The 26,313-nt window shown below is 41.6% G+C and overlaps 1 protein-coding gene and 1 non-coding gene across 5 annotated transcripts; both read right to left on the minus strand.

Moving 5' to 3' along the window:
- Positions 1-1,812: 1,812 nt before the first annotated feature.
- On the minus strand, positions 1,813-26,134 carry LOC121725715 (WD repeat-containing protein 44). Of its 4 annotated transcripts, XM_042112777.1 has the most exons (18): positions 25,942-26,134; positions 25,274-25,427; positions 24,702-24,814; positions 22,746-22,834; positions 22,315-22,410; positions 20,651-20,815; positions 20,052-20,176; positions 19,356-19,464; positions 18,512-18,574; positions 17,929-18,022; positions 17,675-17,799; positions 17,349-17,469; positions 15,706-15,819; positions 15,118-15,171; positions 12,515-12,713; positions 3,746-3,877; positions 2,617-3,588; positions 1,813-2,336 (listed from the first exon to the last, which is right to left on the minus strand). In XM_042112777.1, exons 1-18 carry the CDS (start codon positions 26,007-26,009, stop codon positions 2,196-2,198), a joined length of 2,934 nt encoding a protein of 977 aa, XP_041968711.1. In that variant the 5' UTR covers positions 26,010-26,134; the 3' UTR covers positions 1,813-2,195. The 4 variants fall into 4 exon arrangements, with proteins under 4 accessions (XP_041968711.1, XP_041968714.1, XP_041968713.1 ...); XM_042112780.1 differs by lacking the exon at positions 20,651-20,815; XM_042112779.1 differs by lacking the exon at positions 18,512-18,574.
- Trnal-cag lies at positions 22,916-22,999 on the minus strand. The gene has a single exon. It is a non-coding gene; the product is annotated as a tRNA-Leu (tRNA).
- Positions 26,135-26,313: the final 179 nt, after the last annotated feature.

Consider the following 26,313-nt stretch of genomic DNA (forward strand, 5'->3'; position numbering starts at 1 on the left):
TACAACCGTCTTCTTGCTTATAAACTTACAAGTATGTCTTGGATGCGCGTGGATGATATTGATAGAACATGGATATAAAATCGATCTACAAGATCGACAATCGCTTTACAAGATAGCTGCGTCAGGTCTTGTTTTGGCAACGTGACAAAATGTAGGATCATATGAATTACATTTCCTGTTACATAATGTTCTATTCTAATGTACACTATATTATCGTATCTTACTGTGCATTCGTGTGCCCTAAAGATATAATGGCGACTAAAATGTATGTTTCTTAATTAAAAGACTACGCTATTTGTCCGCGAGTAAAGGAGACAAGAAGCGGAAGATCAATTATGGAGTTTCTGCATATTCCGTGACCTGCCGTGCTAGCAATAGCATACGCCAACGAGATATCTCACTCTACACGTTTTATCGATGTTAACTGGTTTATCTCTTCATCTCTATTGACTCTAAAATGACATACCTTATTTCTCGTACGTCTGTCGTACGCATGTTAGCAAAAAAGAGATATATATCGGTATCGACAATATGACTACGCTCGAGAGTGAGATATCCACGAGATATCTCGTTGGCGTATGCTAGGGGGGCTGGTTTATAACTAATTATAACTTAAAGTAATAGTTTTTTGTATAATAATTATTAAATTAAGTTATTATTCTATTACTTCTACACTTATTGATTTATGATTTTTTCACAACTTTTTAGTCGCCAAGAAACATATTATAATATATTGCACCTACCCTACCTTAGCAGATCTACATAACATGCGTATAACAATGATTCGTTTGAGTTGTCTCGATTCTATAAAATTCACTGGTGTACGGGCAAGTTTATAGAAAAGGTAACTTAATAAATATTAGTAAATACACTAAACTCTATCATAGCAATAAGACTACAAAATTATGATTTAAAAAGTATAAAAAGGACGTATGGTGCACCAAAAATAAGTAAAAAAAATATTTTAAATACAGTGATTAATCATTAAGTGCGGGTTAGATACATATTTTTGTTGTTTCAAATCATACAATATTCAAAATACATAACCAATTTTTTTTAGTGCATAGTCTTTTACAAGTTTTACTTTGAACTAAGTATATAAAATATATATTATTATATACCATGTATTATAAAAATCTCTTCTATCACAATCATAGTAACGTACTTATAAAGATACGTTTCTTTCCACGCGTTTCTCAAACGCTCACCGAGCGAGAGGCACCAGTCAATAGTTGCGTCTCTTTCTAACATTCTACCAGATGCTTCTTCATTTTTAATTTTTAAGTTTCTACAAAATATTTCTTTAACTTTTATATTTTGTAAATTATAAAATAAATAAAAAATAATACACTGTGGACTGTGGTGGTAGACAATAAGCTTTGTGCACCTCTTTTTACATGAAATAAGAATAATATTGTTGTTCAGAATTGAATATATGAACGTATTGTGATGCGCAACGTAACTAGGAACTAAATACTGGCGTACAATAATGACTTACAAATATGGCATAATTAATAATTACTTTGGACATACGCATAATATACAAAATATCCCGTAAAATACCCTCAAAACTGTTGTCATGTTGGTGAATAGTTGAAAAATTGACATTGATAAAATTTATGGAAAAAGTAACGTTACAATTAATTTAACGACGAATAAACCACTCATTACATAATCACAACACGACAATTTAATTTAACATTAGGCGGGAAGCGTAAGGCTCAAATCACACCGAAATGGCAGCGCAGCGGCGACGGCCACGAGACTTTCCAAGTTTCTCAAGCGATACTACGTATACCAATAATGAAGATAAAGTTTAAAATCATATGACACTGAAAATGCTGCCATTTCGGTGTGATTCGGGTCTAACGTGTTAGATTTGGATGACGTCACAAGGTTTTAGCGAACGTCAAGCGGCTAAGCGTGACGTCACAACGAGCTCGTTAGCTTGAATGACGACTGACGACTTAACTCGAAACGCACAACTAAGAGGCAACGAATAAGCGAGGCAAATAACTACCGTCTTGATTGAGCGCGGCAAACGTATCCCGAACAACCGACAACGCTCGGCTCGGGCCGCGGCACGCTCGGGCGAGGCAGCGCGTGCGTTCTTGACCGACCGAGGATTTGCCTCGCGAGGCTGCTCGCTCAATCAGTACGCGGCTATTCGCGACGGTCACATGACGTCACAGCGTTCAGGCGAGCGCGGAGGCGGGCAGCGAGGAGTGTTTGGGCTTGGCCTTGTGAACGAACACCTTGATGCAGCCGTTGAAGTCCGCGCTGACGAGCACGTGGCCGGTCTGCGAGCGCGACACCAGCCCGCCCTCCGCCGCCTTCTGCAAATTGAGTAGACATTGTAAGGGAAGATTTAGTATCAAATAACATAAGATTACTTAGCTAATAATAAAATATAAACTGTAACAGACATCGTATTATTTTGTGTCAAAAAAGTCTGACAGACAAAGACAACATAGATTATAATATATTGTGAATTTTTCGTTAGTGATATATTATTACAAAAATTAGAGGTGTGGTTTTTTTTAAAGAGACAAAAAAAGAATATGGGCGAAAAACCTAATGGCAGTAAACAAAGCCTAAATAAAAAAAGTAACTAACCAGGTCCTCCTGGTCGTCGTGTTCGTCGGGGGGAGGGTCCCCGCGCTCGGCGCGCTCGCGCTCGTCGGCGGCGCGGATGTAGCGGTCGGGCGCCGGCGCGAACACCGCACACGTCACCACCGCCCCGTGCGCGCGGATCCCCTCCCAGAAGTCGTTGCGGTCGCGGCGCACCGACGCGAACTTGCCGTAGTCGTGGCACGTCTTCCACACGTAGATGCACTGGTTCTCCGACCCGCTCACTATGTACTTGCCGTCGTGCGAGAAAGACGCCTTGATCTGGCTCGACGCGTTCACGTACCCGCGGTACTTGCACGACAGCGCCAGGTCGCGTAGGTCATACAGCCGGATGCGGCTGTCGTTGGATGTCACGAGGATCTTGTCGTCGGTCGGCATCGGCTCGATGCCGGAGATCTTCCGGCCGGTGGAATTCTTCCCGCGCGTGGAGCGCACGTCGATCTGCGTGTGGTACTTGAGCTGGTCGGTCGTGTAGAAGATGCAGCGGCCGTCGTAGGTGCCGACGACGGCGAACTTGCCGTTCTGGCAGAAGTTGGCGGCGGTGATGAGCTTCGTCTTGCCGTCGACCTCGTTCCAGACGGCGACCTTCTTGTCGGGGATGTCCCACAGGCGCAGCTTGCCGTCCAGCGAGCCGGACAGGAAGTAGCGGTCGTCGCGCGGGTGGAACACGATGGCGGTCACGAAGTCGATGTGCTGGAAGCAGCAGAGGCACTCGCCACGGCAGATGTGCCACAGGCGGACCGTCTTGTCCATGGACGAGGACAGCAGGAAGTAGTTCTTGGACCAGGAGACGTCGAGCAGGTCGGAGGTGTGGCCGGCGTACACGGCGAAGGGCTGCGGGCAGAAGGGCGCGGCGGGGGGCGGCGGGGCGCCGGGGGGCTCGGGGCTGCCGCGCAGGGACTCCGTGCTCGGCGACGGCGACGCCTTCTTCTCTTTGTTATACTTCGTGCGCATCTCCTGCGAGAGTACAACACGGGACGTTAGACGCTTGCAATCTTTATTTACAGTACGAGGTCTCCTTATCTCTGTCTGACATATTGGAAATGTCATTTTATAGAAAAACTAGCAACCTTGATAGTCATTCGCTGCGTAACTTTAGTAAGGGGCAGTATACCTGGAACATGTGGTGGCTGTCGCGCGTGACCCAGACGCGCAGCAGGCGGTCCTGGCCGGCGGTGGCCAGCAGCCGCCCGCACCCGCTGAACTTGCAGCACCACACCGCGCCCGTGTGACCGGACCCCATCTCCTGTCACAGAACATAATGTTACGGTACACGGTATACGGACATGTGGTGCCATCTAGCGGCAAACCAGCGAAAATGATTATAGGACACACTACACATAAATCCCCTACTCGAAACTAGATGGCGCTAGGTGGTACATGCTCGAGCCTCCTAGAAAGTTCTACTTGTTTACTTGTTTACGTGAATCGGAAACTTTCTGGAATTCGTCTCGCCATATAAAAAGCCGCAGGCAGGCCCGGCGAGTCAGTTCGATCTGAGCGATCTTCGAGGCGACAACAAGTGATCAATAGTGACTGAACCAGTGAAACATGCGACTTGGCTACGACCTAGGACAGTGTTTGGACCTAGTGATTAATGTTTGGACTTAGTGCTAAGTGTTGTGACCTAGTGTGTGCTTGTGTGATTTAGACTTAGTGAATAAAGTCTTCAAGAGAGTCAGCAGGTCTTTCTCTCCAAATCCGTAACAATAATATCGTTAAAACGGCAAGCAGGGTGAAGCGAGGAATGAACTTAGGATGCTTTTCCACTGAAGCTTTAAAACCAACTACATAATGTCTGTTGGCGACACGACAAACTCGGCGGGGCCGTGGTCGCCGGGTGGCAGAGCAGTGGACTGTATCTTGAAGGGTGAAGGATGCCGGATGGAAGATTCCTGGAGAAGGAGGTGCAGGAGACGAGAAGGAAACACAGGAGTGAACTTGGTACTGCTTGGAGCGGAGTGTGGTGGAGCAGGGCTTACGCATGCATCTGCTTGGCTTGTCGGAAGTGAATGTGTATGCACCGAGAAAGTGCGTGTTTATATATGAAATTTGTACCGTTAGAGCCCGTGGGGTTCTATCGGTTGTTGTCGAACGAATGCAGTCCGTTTATTGAAATATAACATTTTACACATAATATGACATCAAATGGGATTCTTATAAGCTAATACAATGGTAAACAAACATTCTTATAAGATAAATAAACAATAAAATATGTAAAACAAAGCCATGTAAAAGAGAGACAACAATAGTTCGAGTGCAACTATGCAAGAAAGAGACAGCAATAACAATTGTGTGAAACACACTACATTCCCGTGCGAAAGGGACAGCAATATTATAAAAATGAGACACAAGATAAACATTTTCCAATAGGAATTACTAATATGAAATCTTAAATCTAAGTGTAAACAAAAAGAGGGAATAAAACTAAGCTATTATTTACAGTCTCCCCCTCGTGCGCAAGCACCGAAACGTTTTATTCCTGGCTGCTTACGAGAATCAGACGAGATATAGCGAAGGATGCTGCGTAGTCCAATTATGTGGTAGCGCTGTCGGAGCTCGTTCATCACGGTTTGGTGATTGCCGTGGTTAAATACTGCGTGCGTGTGATGCACTAACAGTCGGGTAAATTCTTCCTTCGCATGTAGGACAGGCAGATTATATTCTTCCTTAACTCTGCTATCGAGGTATAATATCCCGCTGCGGTCGAGTTTCACAGCAAGTTTGTGAAAGGGGGACCTCTTCGGAGGTCGTTGCCCAGCCTCTATCGTCTTTATATCGTCCGCGAACGAGATGTTCTGACTCCTCTTGATAAGCAGCAATTCTGCTAGTCTGATGTGATCAGGAGAGATTTCCGTATTTACTTTTCTCTTGAGCAATTTGGCTTTAAATGCCTCAGCCGAGAGCAAGACGGTGGCAGCAGCGCGTACCAGGCGCTTATACTTCGAAAACCTTTCAACTTTAGGCAAGTAATCGTTATTTACATGGTCTACACAGACGTGAACCTGCTTAATTATTCTCTCCTCCCCTGAAGGGGGTAAGGGAGCTGCGGTCCGCTTTTCGCACGGCCATGTCGCGGGGTCGTCTAAAATAAAGCTAGGTCCTGTAAACCATCTGTGTGTCGAACTAAAATTCACCGGAATGCCCTTGGTAGCGTCGTCCGCGACGTTGTCGGCGCTCGGCACCCATCGCCAGTCGGCCGGGGTCGTTGTACTTTCGATCTCGGCTAGCCGGTGCGCGACAAACGACTTGAAAGTACGCGGATCGGACCTAATCCAAGCTAATACCGTTTTTGAATCCGACCAGTAATACGACTTTGTAATTTTGTAGTCAGATTCCCGTTTTACTGACTCTGCTAAGCGGGAACCAAGAACCGCGGCTTGCAACTCTAATCGCGGTATCGAAATTGGTTTTAACGGCGCTACTTTCGCCTTTCCCGTAACTAATCTAGCCGTCTTTGTGTTATTATTCATGCTAACGAAATAAACTGCGGCCGAATAAACTTTTTCGCTAGCATCGCAAAATATGTGTAACTCCCCCTCGCCAGAGGGCGGGGCAGGTACGTATCTTTCTATTTCGAAAGTCCTCAGCAAGTTTAAATTATTAATAAACGACATCCACGTAATGTGGTGTTCCTTAGTTATAGGATCGTCCCAACCTACGCCACTACGCCATATTTCCTGAATGAGGCACTTACCTACCATAGTTACCGGCGAAACTAATCCTAACGGGTCGAAAACCGACATGACGGCGCTAGTGACTTGCCTCTTGGTGGGTAAAATTTCCCCTGAAATTACACTAGATGGCGTGTTTCTGAGGTTCACGTTAAATCCTAGAGTGTCGCGAGCGTGGTTCCAAATGAGACCTAAAGTCCTCTCTGTATCGCTTTTTCCTAAAGTCGTCGCGCCGCTAATTCGCTTATCGGAAACGTCTTTTATTACTTCGGGCACATTCGACGCCCAACCGCGTAACTCGAACGAAGCGCCTAAGTTAATCCTATACATGGCATTGACCGCTTGCCTGGCTTCGTCCGCGTCGTCGAATGAGTCCAAGTAATCGTCCATATAAAAGTTCCGTTCCGCAGCTTTAGCTACCTTCGGGTACTCTGAACTAAAGTTTTGCGCGTTTTTATTTTTAACATGAATGGCCACGCACGGCGATGAGGCCGCCCCAAAAATAAGCGAGGTCATACGGTATTCTCGCGGGGGGATGTTTCTATCGTCGCCTCGCCACAGAAAACGAAGGCTGTCGCGATCCGACTCAATCACTTTTATTTGTAAGAACATCTCTTTGATGTCTGCTACTACTGCTATTTTTCCTTCGCGGAACCTAACTAAAACGCCGAAAAGCGACTGCAATAAGTCGGGCCCGGTTAGTAGCGCATCATTCAAGCATTTTCCCCCACATTTAGCCGCAGCGTCAAAAACCAGTCGCACCTTACCTTTTTGGGGATGAACCACTGAAAAATGAGGTAAGTACCAGGTGCGAGGTGATGTGGCTGGGGTGCTCACTAGTTCTGCGTAACCCGAACTTAGCAAGTTATTTACTTGTTTCGAATACTCTATTTTCAAGTTTAAGTTTTTATCTAATTTATTCTCTAGATTGTACAGACGGCTTAGGGCTTGTTTCTTATTATTCGGCATTACTTCATTGTCGGTTTTCCACAATAAGCCTGACTCATACCGATCGCAATCGTTCATTTTATTGCAAGTTCTATTTAAAACAGTTAACGCGCGCTCGTCCGGATCCGCTTTAGGTTTACGCGGCTCTATACCTAACGACTCTATGCTAAAATAATTCCTTATCAATTCTAACGCGGGATCCTCGGACTGCGACGTTCTTACGTGACTTATGAACTGAATATTATTTAAATTACGCGAGCTTGCGTCCTGCCCGTGCAGGACCCATCCTAATTTAGTTAACGACGCCACTGGCTGACCCTTATTTCCGATACGTAATTGTCGAGACGTAATTAAGTGCCAGTTATCTTGGCCGATGAGTATCGTAGGTTTAGCCTGCTCGTAACACAGTTCGTCTTCTAATTCCGCTAGGTGGCTGCACTGTCTAACTAGGTCCTTGCTTACGGACTGCGGCGTAAGGTTCAAATTACTAATCGTGCTTGCGTTCATTTTTTCTAGATTTCGACTACACGCGCCGCGGATTGTTAGCGATATGTTGCACGATTCGGGGTCGTCAATTTGGTTACCGCCTACCCCTTCCAACTTAAGTAGCTGGCTGCGACCCCTGGGTGCTACACTGTCCGCTACCGTACGCTCAACTAGGGTCAATGTAGAGCCCTCGTCCAGCAAGGCGTATGTAGCGGTGGTGCCCACTGGGCCACTTATCTCAACCGGCACTACTTTGAGGTAGGTGTTTGACGCACGAACGTGATTTATTGAGCTAACATTGCCGCTTGCGGGCGGCGCTGCACTGCCGCTGCCGTGTAATAGCTTATTATGAGACGCTTCGCAACCGTTTATACCGCACGGAATATATTTACATCTGAAAGTTCGCCCGTGCGAGTTATTTAGACATCTAAAGCAAAGTTTACTATTTTTAGCTGCGTCCCATCTTTCCGATACGCTAAGTTTAATAAAATCTGCACAATTAATAGTCGTATGGGAGCCTGAACATACGGGACAATTATTTCTATTGGACGAGTTTGACGGCGCTTCCGTCGCGGAGCGTGGCGCCTCTGTCGCGGGGCGCGGCGTGCGATGCTTCGGCCTGAATGGTTCGGCCTTTTTAGCTGAGGGTTTGAACGCGGCTGCTACGGTATTACGCGGCTCGTACGTGACTTCGCAATCTGATCTATCACAGGAACTATCGCTATCATAACGCGTCGATCTATGAGTCCGTGTGCGAGTCGTGTTTACCGCGCGAGGTTTCATCTTGCCTCTCCTTTCCTCCCTAGCTGTTTCGTACGCGAACATCGCGCCGCACTGATCCGCCATAATGTTTAAAAATCTAGCCATTAATTCGAGCTCCGGTGCTCCGGGTCGTTCAGATTTGAACTCGTACCACTTATATTTTAAAATAATATTTAACTTGTCGACTATTCGACCCACTAACTCGGGAGAATACAAATATTGTGGCTGGTTAAGTGACTTTATGGCCGCTACCGTGTTTGATATTTTACTCGCGAAACTACTAACATTGCGCCCATCTTCCGTCATACGGGGTAAACGTTTTATGTTTTCGATTTCGGAGAGAATAAGTAGTTCTGGCCTGCCGTATCGCCGTTCTAGCGTATCTATTATTTCGTACGGGTCCGATACTGTGTATAGCAAAGCTCTAACTGTTTCGCGGGCCGCGCCTCTTAATGCTTTTCTTAACCTAGCTACATTTTGAATGTCCGAGAACATATCCGCGGTGTCATTAAAAACGGATTTAAACGCCATCCACTCCGTAATTGTTCCGTCGAAGTGGGGCAACTCATGAATGAATTTAGGCGTCGCTTCCGACCTACTCGAATTGACCGCTTGAACTATCGCGTTGGCTAGCAATGTCATGTCGCTAAGCGACGTGTTACCGGCGCGCGGTTCGATGTTTTCGGTCGGACGCGGGTCTCGTCCCGGGTTTTGAGCGCTTGTTGACGGCCTAACACATTGCTCCGAGATCCAGCCTTCAACTCGGGTTTTATTCGATCTGGGTGGCTGGTCCGCGTCGGTGGATTCTCCTAGCTCTATCCTAGCTATTTCCAGCCGACTCATGGCAGCTGCGGACGCCGCCCTAGCCCGTGCTAGTTCGGAGTTGTGATACTCTAATTCGGCCTGCAACGCGGATAATTTGCTGCTCGCTCTGTCCCCGGGGACGTTAACTATAGTGCCCGGCGCACTTCCTACATTTTCGACTACGTTGTCGATTTGTGCGGGTACTGAATTTAGTTTGGCCCTAGCGTCGGTACGCGTGCTGCTCTCCGTCGTGTCTTCAACGCCGGTGCCTCTGCTCCATGTGTTGGTCTCGTGGGTCGTGGTCTGCCCTGACGATGGCGTCTCTTCCCGCGAGGGCGTGGACTTGCCCGAGCGCAACACACGCGCGTTCTCCATTGCGCACGAGGGGCCCTAACCTTAAAACTAACACTTTTCACTTTCACTTCACTTAATGTCTTTACCTATACGTAACGCGACCTACCGAGCCTACTACTAACAGCCCGGTCAGCTTGCTACCGCGGTGACGCCGAACCGGGAATAGGATTGCAGGGAACAGGAAGGTAGGAACCTCCCGGTAGAGGGCGCGGGCGCTCACGGGTGCATCAGAGTGCGGGAGGAATGTCCGCACCCGTCGTTGCGTGCCAACTTGTGGCCCCAGAGCGTTACCGTACCGTGCCGGCGGGGTCTGACTGTTCACCTGGGTAGGTGTGTGGAGGCGTCAGGTCGTCCACAATGCTTCCGTGCGCTCTGCAGGGGCCGTTTAACACCGCTAGGTGGCCACGCACGTTAATGAGGATTGCTTCCAAGTAATCGGTGGAGGTAAGCAAAGCCAACCACCAACACTCGCGCGTACTTGTTTCTTTCTTCTTTCTTCAGAAGGTAGACGTTGGCCTTGGCTGCAGGGGCTTCGTCTCTTCTCCTGTGTTTTCTCTCTTCAATCTTCTCTCTTCTCCGGGACTGGGCTGCCGTCTTCAGGGCGAGCTTCTCTCTTCTCCAGGGCTGGCTGCAATCTTCAGGGCGAGCTTCTTTCTTCACGAGCTGACGCAGTGATCCGGCTTCTGAAGGACCAGTTGTTGGCGACACGACAAACTCGGCGGGGCCGTGGTCGCCGGGTGGCAGAGCAGTGGACTGTATCTTGAAGGGTGAAGGATGCCGGATGGAAGATTCCTGGAGAAGGAGGTGCAGGAGACGAGAAGGAAACACAGGAGTGAACTTGGTACTGCTTGGAGCGGAGTGTGGTGGAGCAGGGCTTACGCATGCATCTGCTTGGCTTGTCGGAAGTGAATGTGTATGCACCGAGAAAGTGCGTGTTTATATATGAAATTTGTACCGTTAGAGCCCGTGGGGTTCTATCGGTTGTTGTCGAACGAATGCAGTCCGTTTATTGAAATATAACATTTTACACATAATATGACATCAAATGGGATTCTTATAAGCTAATACAATGGTAAACAAACATTCTTATAAGATAAATAAACAATAAAATATGTAAAACAAAGCCATGTAAAAGAGAGACAACAATAGTTCGAGTGCAACTATGCAAGAAAGAGACAGCAATAACAATTGTGTGAAACACACTACATTCCCGTGCGAAAGGGACAGCAATATTATAAAAATGAGACACAAGATAAACATTTTCCAATAGGAATTACTAATATGAAATCTTAAATCTAAGTGTAAACAAAAAGAGGGAATAAAACTAAGCTATTATTTACAATGTCAAATCTAAAAAACAATGAGGTAATGTGCATCTTATAATACAGGGGTGGTGTACCATAAGACTGAAATCATTTTTTCTTTTTTTTCATTGTGTTGCACCAACTTTTTTTTCCTGCAATTTTTATAGGTAATGGATGATACAAAGGAGTATAACATATATTGATTTCGTGATTGTAACTCAGAGGGAACATAGAAAAAAAACATGTTTTTATTATTTTTTTATTTTTAAGTGTGAATTTTATTGAAAAAAAAATGTATATATATATACAAAATATACTCTGTAATGTAACCTAACACCTCGCGCAACTTTTAGTTATTTATCTTAATTAGTTTCAGGGATTCACATTCAGTAATAGTTAATCATACGGATGTTTTGCTCTCTATCTCCAGGACAAACCGGAAGTCAGCCGCGAAAAGTACATAAACCGTGTTCGTACATCAAGCCAATATTAAAATATATGTTTCGTTTCGATTTCAACCTGGGGGCCGACTCGTCATACGTATCCGGCTAATCCCTTTCATGTCATCTCTTTCATTCATCTCATTCATTTGCAAGAAAAGCGAAAGAGGTAACGTGATACTAATTCGAGCGTTATCTTTAACAGTCGTTGGTGAAATTGGGGCTTAGATTTAATAGAATCGGTGCACTTAGCGAGTTCACACAAACGAACCGATTTGGATTTACGGAACGTTCTCAACTTACACAGTTTTTGTAACCCACAAAATATCATCTCTTTGCGGTACGTTTTTTGTCGTGCTACAAGCTTTAGCAAAAGGAATAAAACGTTGACGATTAGTATTATCGTGCGGCAGACAACAATTCTTAGGGTTGCATTCAGAGACATTTAAGCATTTCTTTGTATTAAAGAAGCTAGTTTGACAGAAAATGTATGGAGGTTATCCAAATCCTAGTCAAATTAAAGTTATCATAAAACGCGACACTTAAGGCCCGTTTCACCACTTTCTGATAAAATGCCGAATAGGCTAATCACAACTTTTTTGACAGATTCTCCATAATTAATCTGTCAAGTTAATTGGTGGATAGCCTATTCGTCACTTATCAGGAAGTGGTGAAACAGGCCCTTAATGTTCCATAGAACTGACGTTTTACAAACGTGAATCGGAAGTTTCACAAACGTCAGGGGGGTTAGTGCGAGTTTTATTCGATCATAGGCATCGAGTACGTTAACGCGAATTTATATGGAATAAAAGCAGCGCCATCTACTGGCTAACGTGGATACTGCTTTGATTCCATAAAAACCGCGTTAACGTGCTCGATGCGTATGATCGAATAAAACTCGAACTAACCCCTCAGTTCTATGGAACGTGAAGTGTCGTGTGATCGTGTCGCTATAGTGCGGTTTCGGCAGGGTCAATTCACCGAAACGCGGCGCGTGGATACATTTCTAAATTAGTACGGACTTGGCAGACTTGCATGATGTCTGTTCAATACTTTAGAAATACATGTACGTGTCGCGTTGCGGTCTGAATTGACCCCACTACCAGCGTACCTGCACATGTTTAATCCCATCGAAGTCGTAAGGTCCGCGGTGCGAGTTGGACGCCTTCAGCTTGATGTTGTGTTCCCCGTGCACCAGGTCGGGGATATCGCCGACGTCCTCCTTATGCCGAGCCGCAGACACCTCCTGCGCGAGAGACAGCGCCGCGTCCACGGTACGCTTGACCGTACTGCCGAAGAACCGCTTTAGCCTGCGATACGTCATAAGTCAGGAAATGAAAATATGGTAGGGACGAACGATGAGAGGTCAACTCACTGGGTCAGTTAATTTTATTGATCATTCAAAAAGCTCTAAGGTTTCTGACAGACGAACGGCACTTGTCGACGGCAATCGACGACAGGCATCGATGACAGTGCCGTCGTGTCGACAAGTGCCGTTCGTCTGTAAGCGCTCTAAAGCTCTGTTTCCTATTGTATCGTCATATAGCCGCAATACAGTTAAAGAGAAATTATCACCGTTGTTTATACAAAACAGTAAAACACATAATATGACGATAAATACATTTTAGCAAACCAAAGCCTTACTTGGTGGCGTCACAGAGTTTTCACTGGAAGCGCTACCAGTGATGTTAAAAGAACGAGTCAAATATTGTTTATTCAAATAAAGACGTATTAGAAGCAAACTTAGGGTTTTAAAGTCTAGGCAGGCAAGCCTTTATACATTTTTAGGAACATCATAATGAAACATAATTTGAAAAGTCTTTAATTTTGTACGTTCGTTTAAAAGAAGTAGAGACTAGAGACAGTTATGCATGGATCGTTAGGAAATCATATTTTGTCTTTAGACTTTTTTAACACCAGTAATATTACATAATAATTATTCTACTTTTGTCTACGTGTAAGAGTGTCGAAATAGTACCTAACTATTTGTTGTCTACCGATGGAACATAATAATTGCAAAGTAATCTAATAAAATATTAATGTCCAATGATCAAGCTTTGTAATTAGTTAAAAAAATCGTGCTAAATATTCCAAAAGCAAGCATAATAAGAATTCTGTTCAATTCTATTTAACAAGTAACTTCATATTCTACAAATTGACACTAAAACTTTAAAATCCATTTCGCATCGCAATGTAAGAAGACATTTTACCTAAAAGAAATGTCAAATATTTACAAAATGTTAAGACATAAAATGAATTAAAAACCAGTTAAGTCAAGAAATTATAAATCAATCATTTCCTCAGGTTAGCCATTAGAGTAGAGAAACGAGGATTAAGGATAGAGTGAGTACAACGTTTCATTGTTTTGTTGGAAAATAAATAGGAAAAAGTTCTAGCTAAACAGTTTCTTGGCCCCTTGCGGGCTGTCTTACTGCAAGTGTAGACAGCTTATTATACGGTTTGGTAAAATAAATCACAGATATTTTATAGTTAATTTACGATCTATGATATCAGAGATAGCGAGATCAGAGACCTTGCAGCGCGCTCATATTCATTCATACTGTATTACTGTCCATGTATTTTGATCGCGAATTCAAATTAAAAAACCCTCAATGAACGGTGAATAAGTAACATCTTAATCGGTAGCATTATAAATGTTAAGAATAAGCTTTATTTTAATGTTATATCAAAGTGTATGTATTACGGAGTATACTTAATACTTAAACTTACTAGCTATATGACCGAGCTTTGCTTGGTATTCGATAAAACACGAACAAAATGACATTTTCTAAAAATTATTTTTAGCTAGATCGATTTATCGCCCCCGAAGGCCCTATTTACTAAACAAGAATAGGCTACTTGACCTATATTCAATTTTATTGAACAAAATATGCATATTTCTAGTAGAGCTTGGCCTAGGAAACCGTATTTCACCCTTATCATCAAATAAAAGCTTATGATTGATATATAAAGTCGATTTGAAAATATGATTTTATGAAAATAGGATTTATACTGACGAAAACGCTTTTGCGGTACTTCCGATTTGGATGTGACGTCATCAGACTCGTAATTTAATATCTTTTATTTATCGCGCTCGTTATATTTAAGTTTATTTGTACATAAATAATAAGAATAAGCCTAGAAAGATTTGTAAAATATATTTTCTTGAATAATTCAAATAAAACATCAGTTTTACATTTTATCTCCATTTATTGTAGACGGGAAATGAAATGGCAAAAACTTTTCTCCAAAAGTTTCCAACATTACAAATTATTTCTAATTTCTTATTTAATTCTTTTATAATTTTTGGGCACTTTTAGACTCGTATATTTAGCACATAAAAAAATGTTCAATAACGAGAGTCTAAAATACAAAACGTATGACGTCACACTATGGCGGACAGTGTTTCCGGCGCCATATATAAGGCATATTTTTCAATCAACGTTTTTATGGGTTTCTTCTAGGTAAAATATTAAAATATTAGTTTTTTTGTGAAAATGAATGATTAAGAAGTGATAAGCATGAAGAAAAAAATTAGGTCAAGTAGCCTATTGCTCGTTTAAAGAAATAAGATACCTATAGATTACAGATTATGCATACATTTTGTTGTCTGTAATTGATTTTACCAAACTTAATAAGTACGGTATGTGATGTGACATATGAAGCATCTCTTAAGTCCAAACCAAAAAGCCAAATCGTTAGTCACTCCGTCACCTGATGTTGATGTTGTCTTGCGAGTGACACTTCACTAGTTCCGCGCGCTTCAAACTGTACACCAACTTGTGTTAATAAAGTGTATTATGAAAGTGTAGTGATTAAATAGACCTTGTGTTATCTGAACCAACACTTTTACTGAAGTATACAGGGTGTAACAAAACTAGGTGATGATACTTTCACAAATCACAAGAAAAAATTGCTCTTTCATTCACAGAATTTACCTCTATACAAGGGACACATACACTGCCTTAAGTATTATCACTAACTTTTGTTACACTCTGTATAATAATTGTATAATGTAGTTCATAAATCATAAGCGATCCCAGCTTCTCTATGCCCGTATATCATGTCTGGCCTGAGTGGCCATACAACATTAGTCTCCTGTTTATACCACCCCATTCTCATAACACCCCATTTCCGCTGCGCCTTTTCTTAACTCTCCAATCTTCCCCACACTCCTTTTTCCTCACACCCCTTTCTCCCCATACCCCTTTACCTCACACCTCATTTTCCCCACACCCTAATTTCGCCACACCCCATCTTCCGCACACCTTTTCTTGTCACCCCACTCCCCGCACTACTCACTTTTCAGTCCGTTTTCGGATGGTAGTAGTATGCTTGTCGGGCTCGCGCTTGCTGTCCTTCGTCTCGTCGTCGGCGCCTCCCGCGCAAACACTCTCGCTTTCCTCATCTGTCTCCCTGCAAATGAAAGGGACAGCAGATGGATGAGTAAGATGCCACACATAGGCGACAGGCATACAAATATAATAGGTGCAATTGCATCCAGGACGGCTTGAATTTTTCCCTAAAAATAAGTTTTATTTTAACCTCCTGTGTTCTGACGCATTTGCACACATTAAAATCGTTTATTACACAAATACATACATTAAGAAAGCTCACAGATAACAAATTTAATTATTGTATGCAGTAACAATAATGCAAAAGACACCTGAAATTACGCACGAGGCAGTCACAGGCATAAAATAAGGAAACGATCTATGGCAAATTAATTTTTTTGGTAATAAGACATTTTACTGTCTCAAAAAACTTAACAAGCACTTCTTATTTACATAACACGGTATAAAGTATACCTAATTAGTAATTATAAAAAAATATTTGAGTACTCTTGCTAAAAGCCCAATACAACACTGAAAGCCTACACCTAAACATCGGCGAACAAAGGTTACCAGCCATAAAATAATATAAGCCTATATGCTGGCAACACGCACGGGACCACAGGATACAAACTGGCAACCATATAAACAACGTTATTCCCCTTACTAATAAAAATATTTACAAAGCAAATACCTATACAGGGTCTGCTTATCTTTGTCAGGCACATTTGAAACGTCACGTGACAGACACAGCAGCAGACCTTGAATAGTTACTTAATAGTTAGCAGACGCTAAATATTTTTATTGCTAAAGGAAATGAGCAAATCTTAGCATCTAGCTCTTTATTAAGAAAAAAGGCTATATTGTGCTGGCAACCCCAGCTGTAGCCTAATGTCGATGCAAAGGACTAGTATCCAGCTGTCAATAAATTAAAAAAAACCTAGTGTCGATGCTAAGAGCCGAGAGGGCGGGGCCGAGCGGCGCGGACGGCGAGCGCCGCAGCCCGTACGTCAGACTCAGCGACGCGCGCGCCCGCCACGCCCGACTACACTTGCTCTGACGACTGCAAAATGTCCGACAATTCTAGCTGGATCTTCGTAGCTAAATTGCGTGACTATAATTTAAATTATTGTACTGTATCAGTTATTTGTATTATTCAGAAAGTCGTTTATTTCGCACCGAATACTTAAACACCATGTGGACGTTCTTATTTCGAATAATTGCGTGGTTCCGTTTGCGTATGCGTGTGCTCGGCGATTATTATCTGTGTTTGCTGATAAATGTACTGACAAAAAATGTTTTGTGTTACATCGACAAGTCGCCTTAAAATGTTTTAACACAAAAGTGACGGTGACTTCAGATGTAGTTGAACAACTTATTTACACGTGTGAGCGTGCGTGCAATACGACGGCAGAAGTGACTGACAGCAGACATAGTTGAGGTGCAAAATATTCACACCTGAGTAATTACGGCTACGTAATTTACATAATACTAATTCGACGATGGCTGTTTTTGCTGCTAGTCTTTCAACAAAATATGACCACTACTTCTTTACGCATGTGTGCGTGCGTACCGTTAAATGCCACCGCTATTGCTGGTGTTGTATCAACATACCTGGTGTGATCGTCTGGCGCGCGGCCGTGGTACTCTGACGTGAGGCGCATGATGTGCAGGCTGAGCGGGTTGATGCACTGCGGTAGTTTGTGTTCAGCCTCACTTAGTGGCATGCGCTCTCCTAGAAAATTACGTAGAAAATTTAATTTAGAAAAATAGTCATTAGCCTTTAAAAGCATTTTCCTCTTTTGATATCAAAAGAGGAAAATGTTTCATTCAATCAAGTGCTAGATCCTCGATTTTATCGCGATTTTGAGGCGATATTTCTTCTTAAAATCACAAACGTGACTTCCTCCATTTCTCCCCAAATTAGGGTCGTGACTCACCGGTGTCGAGGTTGAGCACGGTGACGCGCGTGAGTATGTCGGAGTCGGAGAGCGGCGCGCGCGCGGGCGAGTCGCCGGCCGAGCGCCGCCGCGCGCGACCCCCGCCCGTGCTGCTGCGGCTGCTGCTACAGTTTGTGAATCGTTGTTAAAATATATGTACCGTATTCAGAATAACACAGTTGCACTGTAATGCTTATCCGGTATATAAAAGTAAAAGCATTAAGTTATAATTTTTGAAATAAAATATATTATACCTGTCATTGTGTTGTGGGGGTACGGGTCGGGTCTCGCTGTGCGTGCGCGCGCCGCCGCGCCCCGCCTCCTCGCTCGTACGCGGCGTATACTCCCCTGAGATACAACGGTAACTTTTAATCACAAAGCAATAAAACATACAATAAAGTGTACAAACATTGAATAAAACAGAACAATATATTTAAATAAATAAATAATCCAGCGCTCTCTACAACATCAATGTAAACACCTTAACACGCAAGATTTGCTGAACACGTTTAGCGATTGACAACTTGAAACGATTCTAGCGTATGTAAAAATAGTGTCCGCACTTCTTATTATCGATTGCTTGTTTTTGTTTCTCTAAACTATAGCTAGCTACAATAATAACAATACCATCACCTGCTTTGATAATATATGAAGAAGGACTCTCACATTCCTTTAGAAACAGCCAATAAAAATGCAACGCAAAAAAGAAAAAAAAGCACCAATTGATGAATGAAAGGTTGAGCTACATCGTTAGCGAAAGAAGTTACAAAGATTTAAAAGAAAGGGTTATAAAGAAAGAGGTAGCGAATTTAATTATAGTCTATTTGTATGTTTCACCTCGTGCGGAATCGGGCTCGTCGTAGTGTCGCTCCCAGCGTGCGCTCGCCTCCATATCCGCAGCTGAACACAATAATATTCGGCTCAGTCTCTTAATTAGTGTACTCGGTAGACATTTGGGTAAAGATAAAAACGGGGATTTGAGATTTACCTTATGATTTTTTTTTTGATTGAGATATAGTATCGAAAAATTGAAAACTTTTCGATACTATAAACGAGCATATTATAATCGATTGGCACTTTCAGCACTGACTTCAATAAAACATCAAAACACTCCAAGCGCTGGCCGTTTGCTGATTATACGATCACTCCAGGCATCAAAATCATTCCTTCAGTACTTGTACCATCGAAGAAATTGATTCATAGGCAATTGACGGATCTACGTCAATTGGTCGGATCATGTCAATTCAATGATAGCTGTGATCTGTCGGATAGGTTTTTTTTTAAATAAGAGGGCAAACGAGCAAACGAGTCACCTGATGGAAAGCAACTTCCGTCGCCCATGGACACTCGCAGCATCAGAAGAGCTGCAGGTGCGTTGCCGGCCTTTTAAGAGGAATAGGGTAATAGGGGAGGGTAGGGATGGGAAGGGAATAGGGGAGGGTAGGGAAGGGAATAGGGTAGGGTATTGGGCCTCCGGTAAACTCACTCACTCGGCGAAACACAGCGCAAGCGCTGTTTCACGCCGGTTTTCTGTGAGAACGTGATATTTCTCCGGTCGAGCCGGCCCATTCGTGCCGAAGCATGGCTCTCCCACGTATAGGTTTGACATAACGCGACCAATTTACGTAGATCCCCCATCTGCCTATGATTCAACTTCTCAGATAGTACTCATGCTACTCACCATATTTAGAGTGTGATAGCTCGAGCGAGTCCTGGAACTCCTTGGTGAGTGACTCGATGGTGCTCGCTGGGCTCGGCAGCATGCACTGAGCGGAACTGTTCAGCGGCGGCTGCAAGTTATGTAGTGATTACAAGCATAAATTGTGTCTTTTATGATTCATCACAACGGTAATGCTGGTAGCTGTTGTCTGGCACCTTCATCATTTAAATCATCATTTCAATGTCCTTATCCTAATATTATTAGATTCTATCTGTTTTTATTATTTTGGGAGGACAATAACATTTTAATTAATTGAGTTGTGAGAGTTCTTCAGCTTCCAAACTGTCATAACATTTTTTAAAATTTTTCATAGCGCCAATAGCAAATGCCAATAGACAGTGGATAGAACAGAGCAGGAGAAACGGCGAGCCGGGCATTTTCCCAGAGCGGCAAAAAATGAGGGGCGGCATTACTATCCACCACCGAAACATGAGAATTTTACCTTTCAAACTACTTCAGGTTGGATAGTGGAAATATTTAAGTATTTTACTTAAATATTCCCCCAATTTTCCCCTAAAAAACTAGTTCATAACTTATATAGTTTCTCTTTGTAAAGGGGGGCGACAATTATATGCCCGAAGCGGCTAAATAGCTAGATCGGGCCCTGGATAAGAGTGAAGTGGGGGGAGCATAATGGAGGTAGGCGGGGGGCGTCACCTGCACGTGCAGCGACTCCAAACGCGCGTGCGGCACGTGTGGGCGGTACAGCTCGTCCGTGTCCGTGGTGCACACGCTCACGTTGTCCTCCGCCGCGGACAGCGACTGCGACCCGTGTAGCTTATCTGCGGAGGGATAATAGTGAAATTCCTCTTGAAGGACCGTCCCTTAAATAAAAATAATAATAAAATAAAAATTCAAAATGTTTGGAATCGTTGGGAGACGCTTTTAAATTCTACGGCAAAGGCAACCATTTAATGAGAAAGGCCTACAAAAACCAGAAACTACGAAATTACCGTGCGGCGCCGTACCGCGGCAAATTATGCTTTATATCACGTGTCGCGCCACTTAACTTAATAGGTGTGAGTAAGACAGTGATGTTATAGTACAACACATAATATTTTTCTTTGTCATTCATTGCGATATCATCCTACATTAAGATATTGAAAAAGCGCTCCTATGCTCAAGTTGAAAAGGGTTTACTTCTCTTCCATCTGGGCGGGGCTACGGGGTCGGTACTCGTTATTACGTAGGATACGTGATATCATCAAAACAAAACATTGAAATAGCGATCTTATGTTCAAGTCAAAAGGGTTTACTTCTCTTCTTCCGCCTGGGCGGGGCTACGGGGCCGGCGGCGCTGGCGGGGCGGGGCGGGGCGCCGCTCGCGCCGCACACCGCCACTACGGCCGACGAGCTGCGGTTCTGTTTGAGGCTGTTGGCCTTCGTACTCGCTATCACGTCGGGCTCCGCCATCGCTAGCACTGGAAATAATTATATTCACTTTCTTTAGAAATTAATATCTTATGTATCTCGTGTCACAATGTTAGTTAGGGAGCATACCCATACTACGTGACACATTTAGAGGGGAGGGGGGTCTTCAAAATACTACGCTCGAGAGGAGGGAGGGGGTCTAGAGTTTTGTCACGTAGTCAATTTCGCCAAAAGAAACATCATACGAAAATTTTTTTTTTCGCCATTAATACTTGACACTGGCATTTATTATGGTTATTTATAGCAAGCAGCCATTAAAAAAAACAGGCACAGTTGTCACTTATCAGGCATTTTCAAGTTTGGTGGAGCTGTCAAGCTTGGTGATCATATATTTACTATTTGGTGTGCGATTACAATTTGAACTATAGTCGTGACTAAAATAGCTAGTAGGTACTGTAAGGGGAGCGCCCTATGAGAGATTAATGAAATAAAAGTATTATCGGACTTCATTTATTGCGTTAAGATTTAGTGTTCACTGATACAGGTAAGTATAGGTGCCGGCAGGGCGACAAGCCCTTACGAAATCTTATTATAGACTAAGTAACTAAAGACTAAAGGGGCACCTGACATGTTTAAGTCAATGATGCACACACACAACATAATTATTGCGTATGTGCATAACTGCATATACTGCACGTTACAGTACCATCGAGGAAATTGATTCCTAGGTAGTTGACAGACTAACGTTATGTAGTCGGATCACGTCAATTCAATTGTAAAGGAATTGCAATCGAAATAATCGATTTCGTACTGACATTTCAGTGGTGCCGGCGATTTAAGATGGCCGCCCTTTTTTATCGATTTGATTTCGATTGAACAGAGTCAATCTCTATTGACATAAGTTCCGTTTCATGCATCTGACATTTTTCAAATGTTTTCGTAACAATAATTTTATACTCCTATTTCACAGTTAATATTTATAATTTTATATTAATAAGTAAGCATTTAGCAACTTTTAATTTTTATATGAAACATTTGTTTTTGTAGATGGAATATAATTTATTACATTTAGATTATTTTTTTTCTTGTAAAAAACCCGTAGCAAGGAATATGAAAACTGTCACCCATATCATCTTATAACGCACAAACTATAGTTACAGATATCCCCCCCCCCCACGTCACCCCCGCTCATTCCCCGAGTGACCGTTCTGCAACGATTTTAAATTGGATAAAATATGCCATTGAAAAAAAAAGACCCAATTTTTTTTGTTAAATGGACTCTAATGATACCTAAGCCTTGGAAAAAATTTGGCAGGAAGGTTTAATTGCAGCCTGTATAATAGTCATCTTCTTTATTGCATAAAATATTATAATGGAAATTATTTTTATCACCATATTATTTTCACGTTGCTACCAACGTGGTTTAAGCAACTACCGTCGCCCATGGACACTCGCAACATCAGAAGAGCTGCAGGTGCGTTGCCGGCCTTTTAAAAGGGATTGGGTTGATGATGATTGACAAATAATAATGAATGTAAGTACTAAGTACCTGTGGGAGTTCTATCAACGGGGATAGGATCTTCAGAGGCTGTGGACGGCTCCCGAGAGGACGCGGACGGCGGTGGAATACAGTCCCGAATGTTCGCTGGAAAAAAAAGTTAAATTTTTATATCGTAAAACAACATAAACTATCGCAGGTATTTTTTAAAGAAGTAATGAACATGAGCTTATTTAAGACTTTTTTTCCTTTGATTATCTGCGATCAACCCCAAAGTTATAAGCAGATGTTATGAAGTGGATTTGGCGGTTCAGAGGCTTCAATTTAGTAATTAAACCTCTATATTACATTGGCTAGAATCTGTTATGCAGGCCGTATGTTGTGGCGCTATTTTAGACATGATTTAATCCACATATCGTGTAAGTGCTAGGTTATTATAGCGGAAATATTGGTGCGGAAAATAATGAATATTTAACACTCACGGTGTGATTCCGTTACGCCGCTCAGTATCTTCCCTATTCTGCCCAAAGACGTCATACTCTGTAAGCTCATCGCGTCGTGAGATATTATTCTGAAACAAAAATATAAAGTAATTTACTGCCAAAATATATTTATAACAAAGAAAAAAAGTAAAAACAAGATAAAAAGCTATTGTCAGAAGTGGGATTCGAACCCACGCCCACAGAAGTGGACTGCGACCTGAACGCAGCGCCTTAGACCGCTCGGCCATCCTGACTTATAGCAACGCGGCGAAATTATCAAACATAAGCAAAACATAACACTTTCTATTTTTATTATCATAATACTTTTATTCATATTTTGTTAAAATTGTATAATGATTAGTTTTAACATTATTTTATGGTGAAAACTTACTTTGAATTACCGCGCGGGCGTTTAACTGAACTTAAGAGTAATAATTTAATATTTATCTGACCCAGTTTCAATACCGAATGCACTGTACCAACTGGTTATTAAGTCAATCAAAACATACGTTCAAACTTGCCTACCTTACTACCCACGTTAAAGTCTTGAAGACAATGTTTAAGTTCATTCATAGAACTGATATGCTACACATTTTTATTTTTTATTTTTATTGTCTGCTATTATTGTAAAGTAAAAAGATTACATTGCTTTCTTTTTAATATTGTTTAGAATAGTTTAGATTAAACTACTGAATCGATTTCGATGGAACTTATCACCAATATAGTGAGTTGTGGTAAAATGTTTGATTCTGGCAAGATCTTCTTTTGACTACACATAATTGCTGAAATAATATTACGTAATTATATAGCTAATAGCACATAGTAACTAAAAAGTAATAGTAGAGTAATATATAAATATTAAATAGTATGGACTGATGGCTCAACTGTAAACTGGTATAAAATAATAAGTGGTAAACAATGCAATTCCTATATGGCAAAGTACTAAAAACTAGTCAAGCAAGCCATTTAACAAACAGGTGTATTTGAAGGTATTTATTTGTACGCTATTAGTGACCTAAATAATACGAGACTGATCAGCAGCTGCCTAATTGTTATGGAGACGGCGCGTGCGTGCTTACTGGAATATGACAGATGTGAGAGCAAGTAAGTAAATAGACGTTCCGTACGGCTTCGCCCAATTTGATATTTCACAGACAAATTAGCCCACAAAAATCCTTCATGTGGTCTATTTCTTATTTGTGCCAAATAACAGAAAAATTGCTCCAGTAGTTCGTGAGATAAGCCCTTTCAAATAACTTCCCCCGTTTTTTTTACATTTTCCTATATTTCTTCGGCCCTACTAGTCGTAGCGTAATAAAATATAGCCTATAGCCTTCCTCGATAAATGGGCTATCTACCACTGAAATAATGTTTTAAAACGGAGTAGTTCCTGAGATTAGCGTGTTCAAATAAGCCCTTTCAAATATATTTCCTACCGTTTTTTCCACATTTTCCTCTTTTTTTTCTGCTCCTATTAGTCTACTACTGAAATAATTTTTTAAATCGGACCAGTAGTTCCTGAGATTAGCGTGTTCAAACAAACAAACAAACTCTTCCGCTTTATAATATTAGTATAGATATGACAGATGTGAGAGTAACAAGAGGTAAAACAGTGACTCGAGGGACTAAACTTTATATAAAATGTCGAAATTTGTATGATTTGAAATTAAAAATTATTAATTGCTTAAAAAATAAATCAATTGATATTCTGAGCCTCACTTTTTTGATGATGGAGGTAATTTAGTAAGTATAGTTATTTTAATAGTAATAAGAATGATGAAAATTTCTAAAAAACTACTTTAACTACTCATCATAATATTATAATGATGATTTAAGTCTATGGACACAATTGTGCATAATATTATATGCAATAAAAAAACTTAGTTTATGTGTATGCTATGGCCAAAAACAGATATTTTAATAACATCTGCTTTGAATGTTAAAATTAAGACTCACTTGAAGGGATGTTCCATCGGAGCAGACATTAAAGCTGCCGGGTCAGCATCGTCCTCCTCCTCCGTCTGCATACATCTCCGCAGCTCTTGGAACCTCTTACGACCTTGCACAACCTACAATGTGTTAAATTTTTGTAACAGCAATTTAAAATAGATTTTTAATTAAAATACATAATAAAACAACTTTTTTCTTAAGAAATTTTGTTTTTTAAGTAAATTAACTCAAGCCTATTAACTTGATTTACTACATTTTTGACATAATTTATCAAATTGTAATGCAACAAATTATAAAAACACTTAACTAAATTACAAAATAATTTAAGATAAAATATTCTTTGTTTATGTTTAGATCAAAACATAGTCTTTGTGAGAATTTTAAGCTAGTTTTACTTTATTTCAAGAGTTATCAATAAATAAAGAATAAACTATTTAACCCATCAATCCCCAAGCGGCAGCCGGCTGCCGCATAACATTTGAAAATCTATTGTACCTGCGATACCCACGATGGAGGTGTTAAGTAGTTTATTCTTTGTTTATTGGCCTTATGCCAATAAATATTATGTTAATACTTACACTCTTGATGGTAGTTCTGTCATCTTGCTCTTCAGAAGTCTCCGAGGGCTGACTGGTGTTGGCTGCTATGGGTTCATCTTTATTAGCCACTGCTTTCTCTTTCTCCGCATTTGCTATGTCCGACAAGTTTATATTTTTACACAGGGAGGATCTTCTGTAACCAATTTAAATAAAAATTTGTAAAGATCTAGGAATGCCCCACTTCATAATATACAGGCACATTAAATATAGTTGTATGGTTGGTAAAGTATGTTTTATCAGACTAACATTCTTGAGAAATTAACTTGTAATAATGGCTGCTGGACTGATAAAATTTACTCACTTCTTAAAATTGTTTATAAAGTTTATGCTTTTAACTTTGAGCATTATGTTGTGTACAGATCAGAGCACTAGCTGCAACTAGGAGACCTACATTTGTGTTGACTGCAATGACAAACTGGGCATGTAATCATCTGTCGATATGCATCAAGGACGAAATGGACTAGTAAAACATCTGTTGATTTCAACAGGCCTAGTAAAACTTGTTTTAGAAACATGTACACTAGTAAAAACTTTTCCCAAAGTTTGTCGACCCATGCAGGGCGGGAAATTGACACTCACTATAGTTATTTAGGTGGGGTAATGTAGTTACATTAATTATCTAGCATAGAATAACATAGAAAACTTACTTGGATCCCTTTACAGGTGTAAATTCCTCAGCATCGTAAAACTCCTCCGAATCACTGCTATCACCCATTGCTTATTAGTCAAATGTCTTTTAAACAGGAATATATCACTTGCTATATAAATTTCTTATTGAAACATGTTTTTCAAGCATATTTATTTACAATAATGCACCAAATTTTATAAATCACTAAAATATCTGGAATTTCAACCATTTTTGACTTTGACATTGGTTGACACAAGTGACATTGACATTTGACACTGACAGTATACTTTCTTCGTGAAGCAAAGATCATGCACAGCAACAGCTGTGAACAGTAAAAATAAAAATTGTTATGTCGGCTGTACACTCTCGCCGAGACACAGCGAGGCGGCCC

Source organism: Aricia agestis, chromosome 3 (assembly GCF_905147365.1).
Source record: "Aricia agestis chromosome 3, ilAriAges1.1, whole genome shotgun sequence".
Lineage (NCBI taxonomy): Eukaryota > Metazoa > Arthropoda > Insecta > Lepidoptera > Lycaenidae > Aricia > Aricia agestis.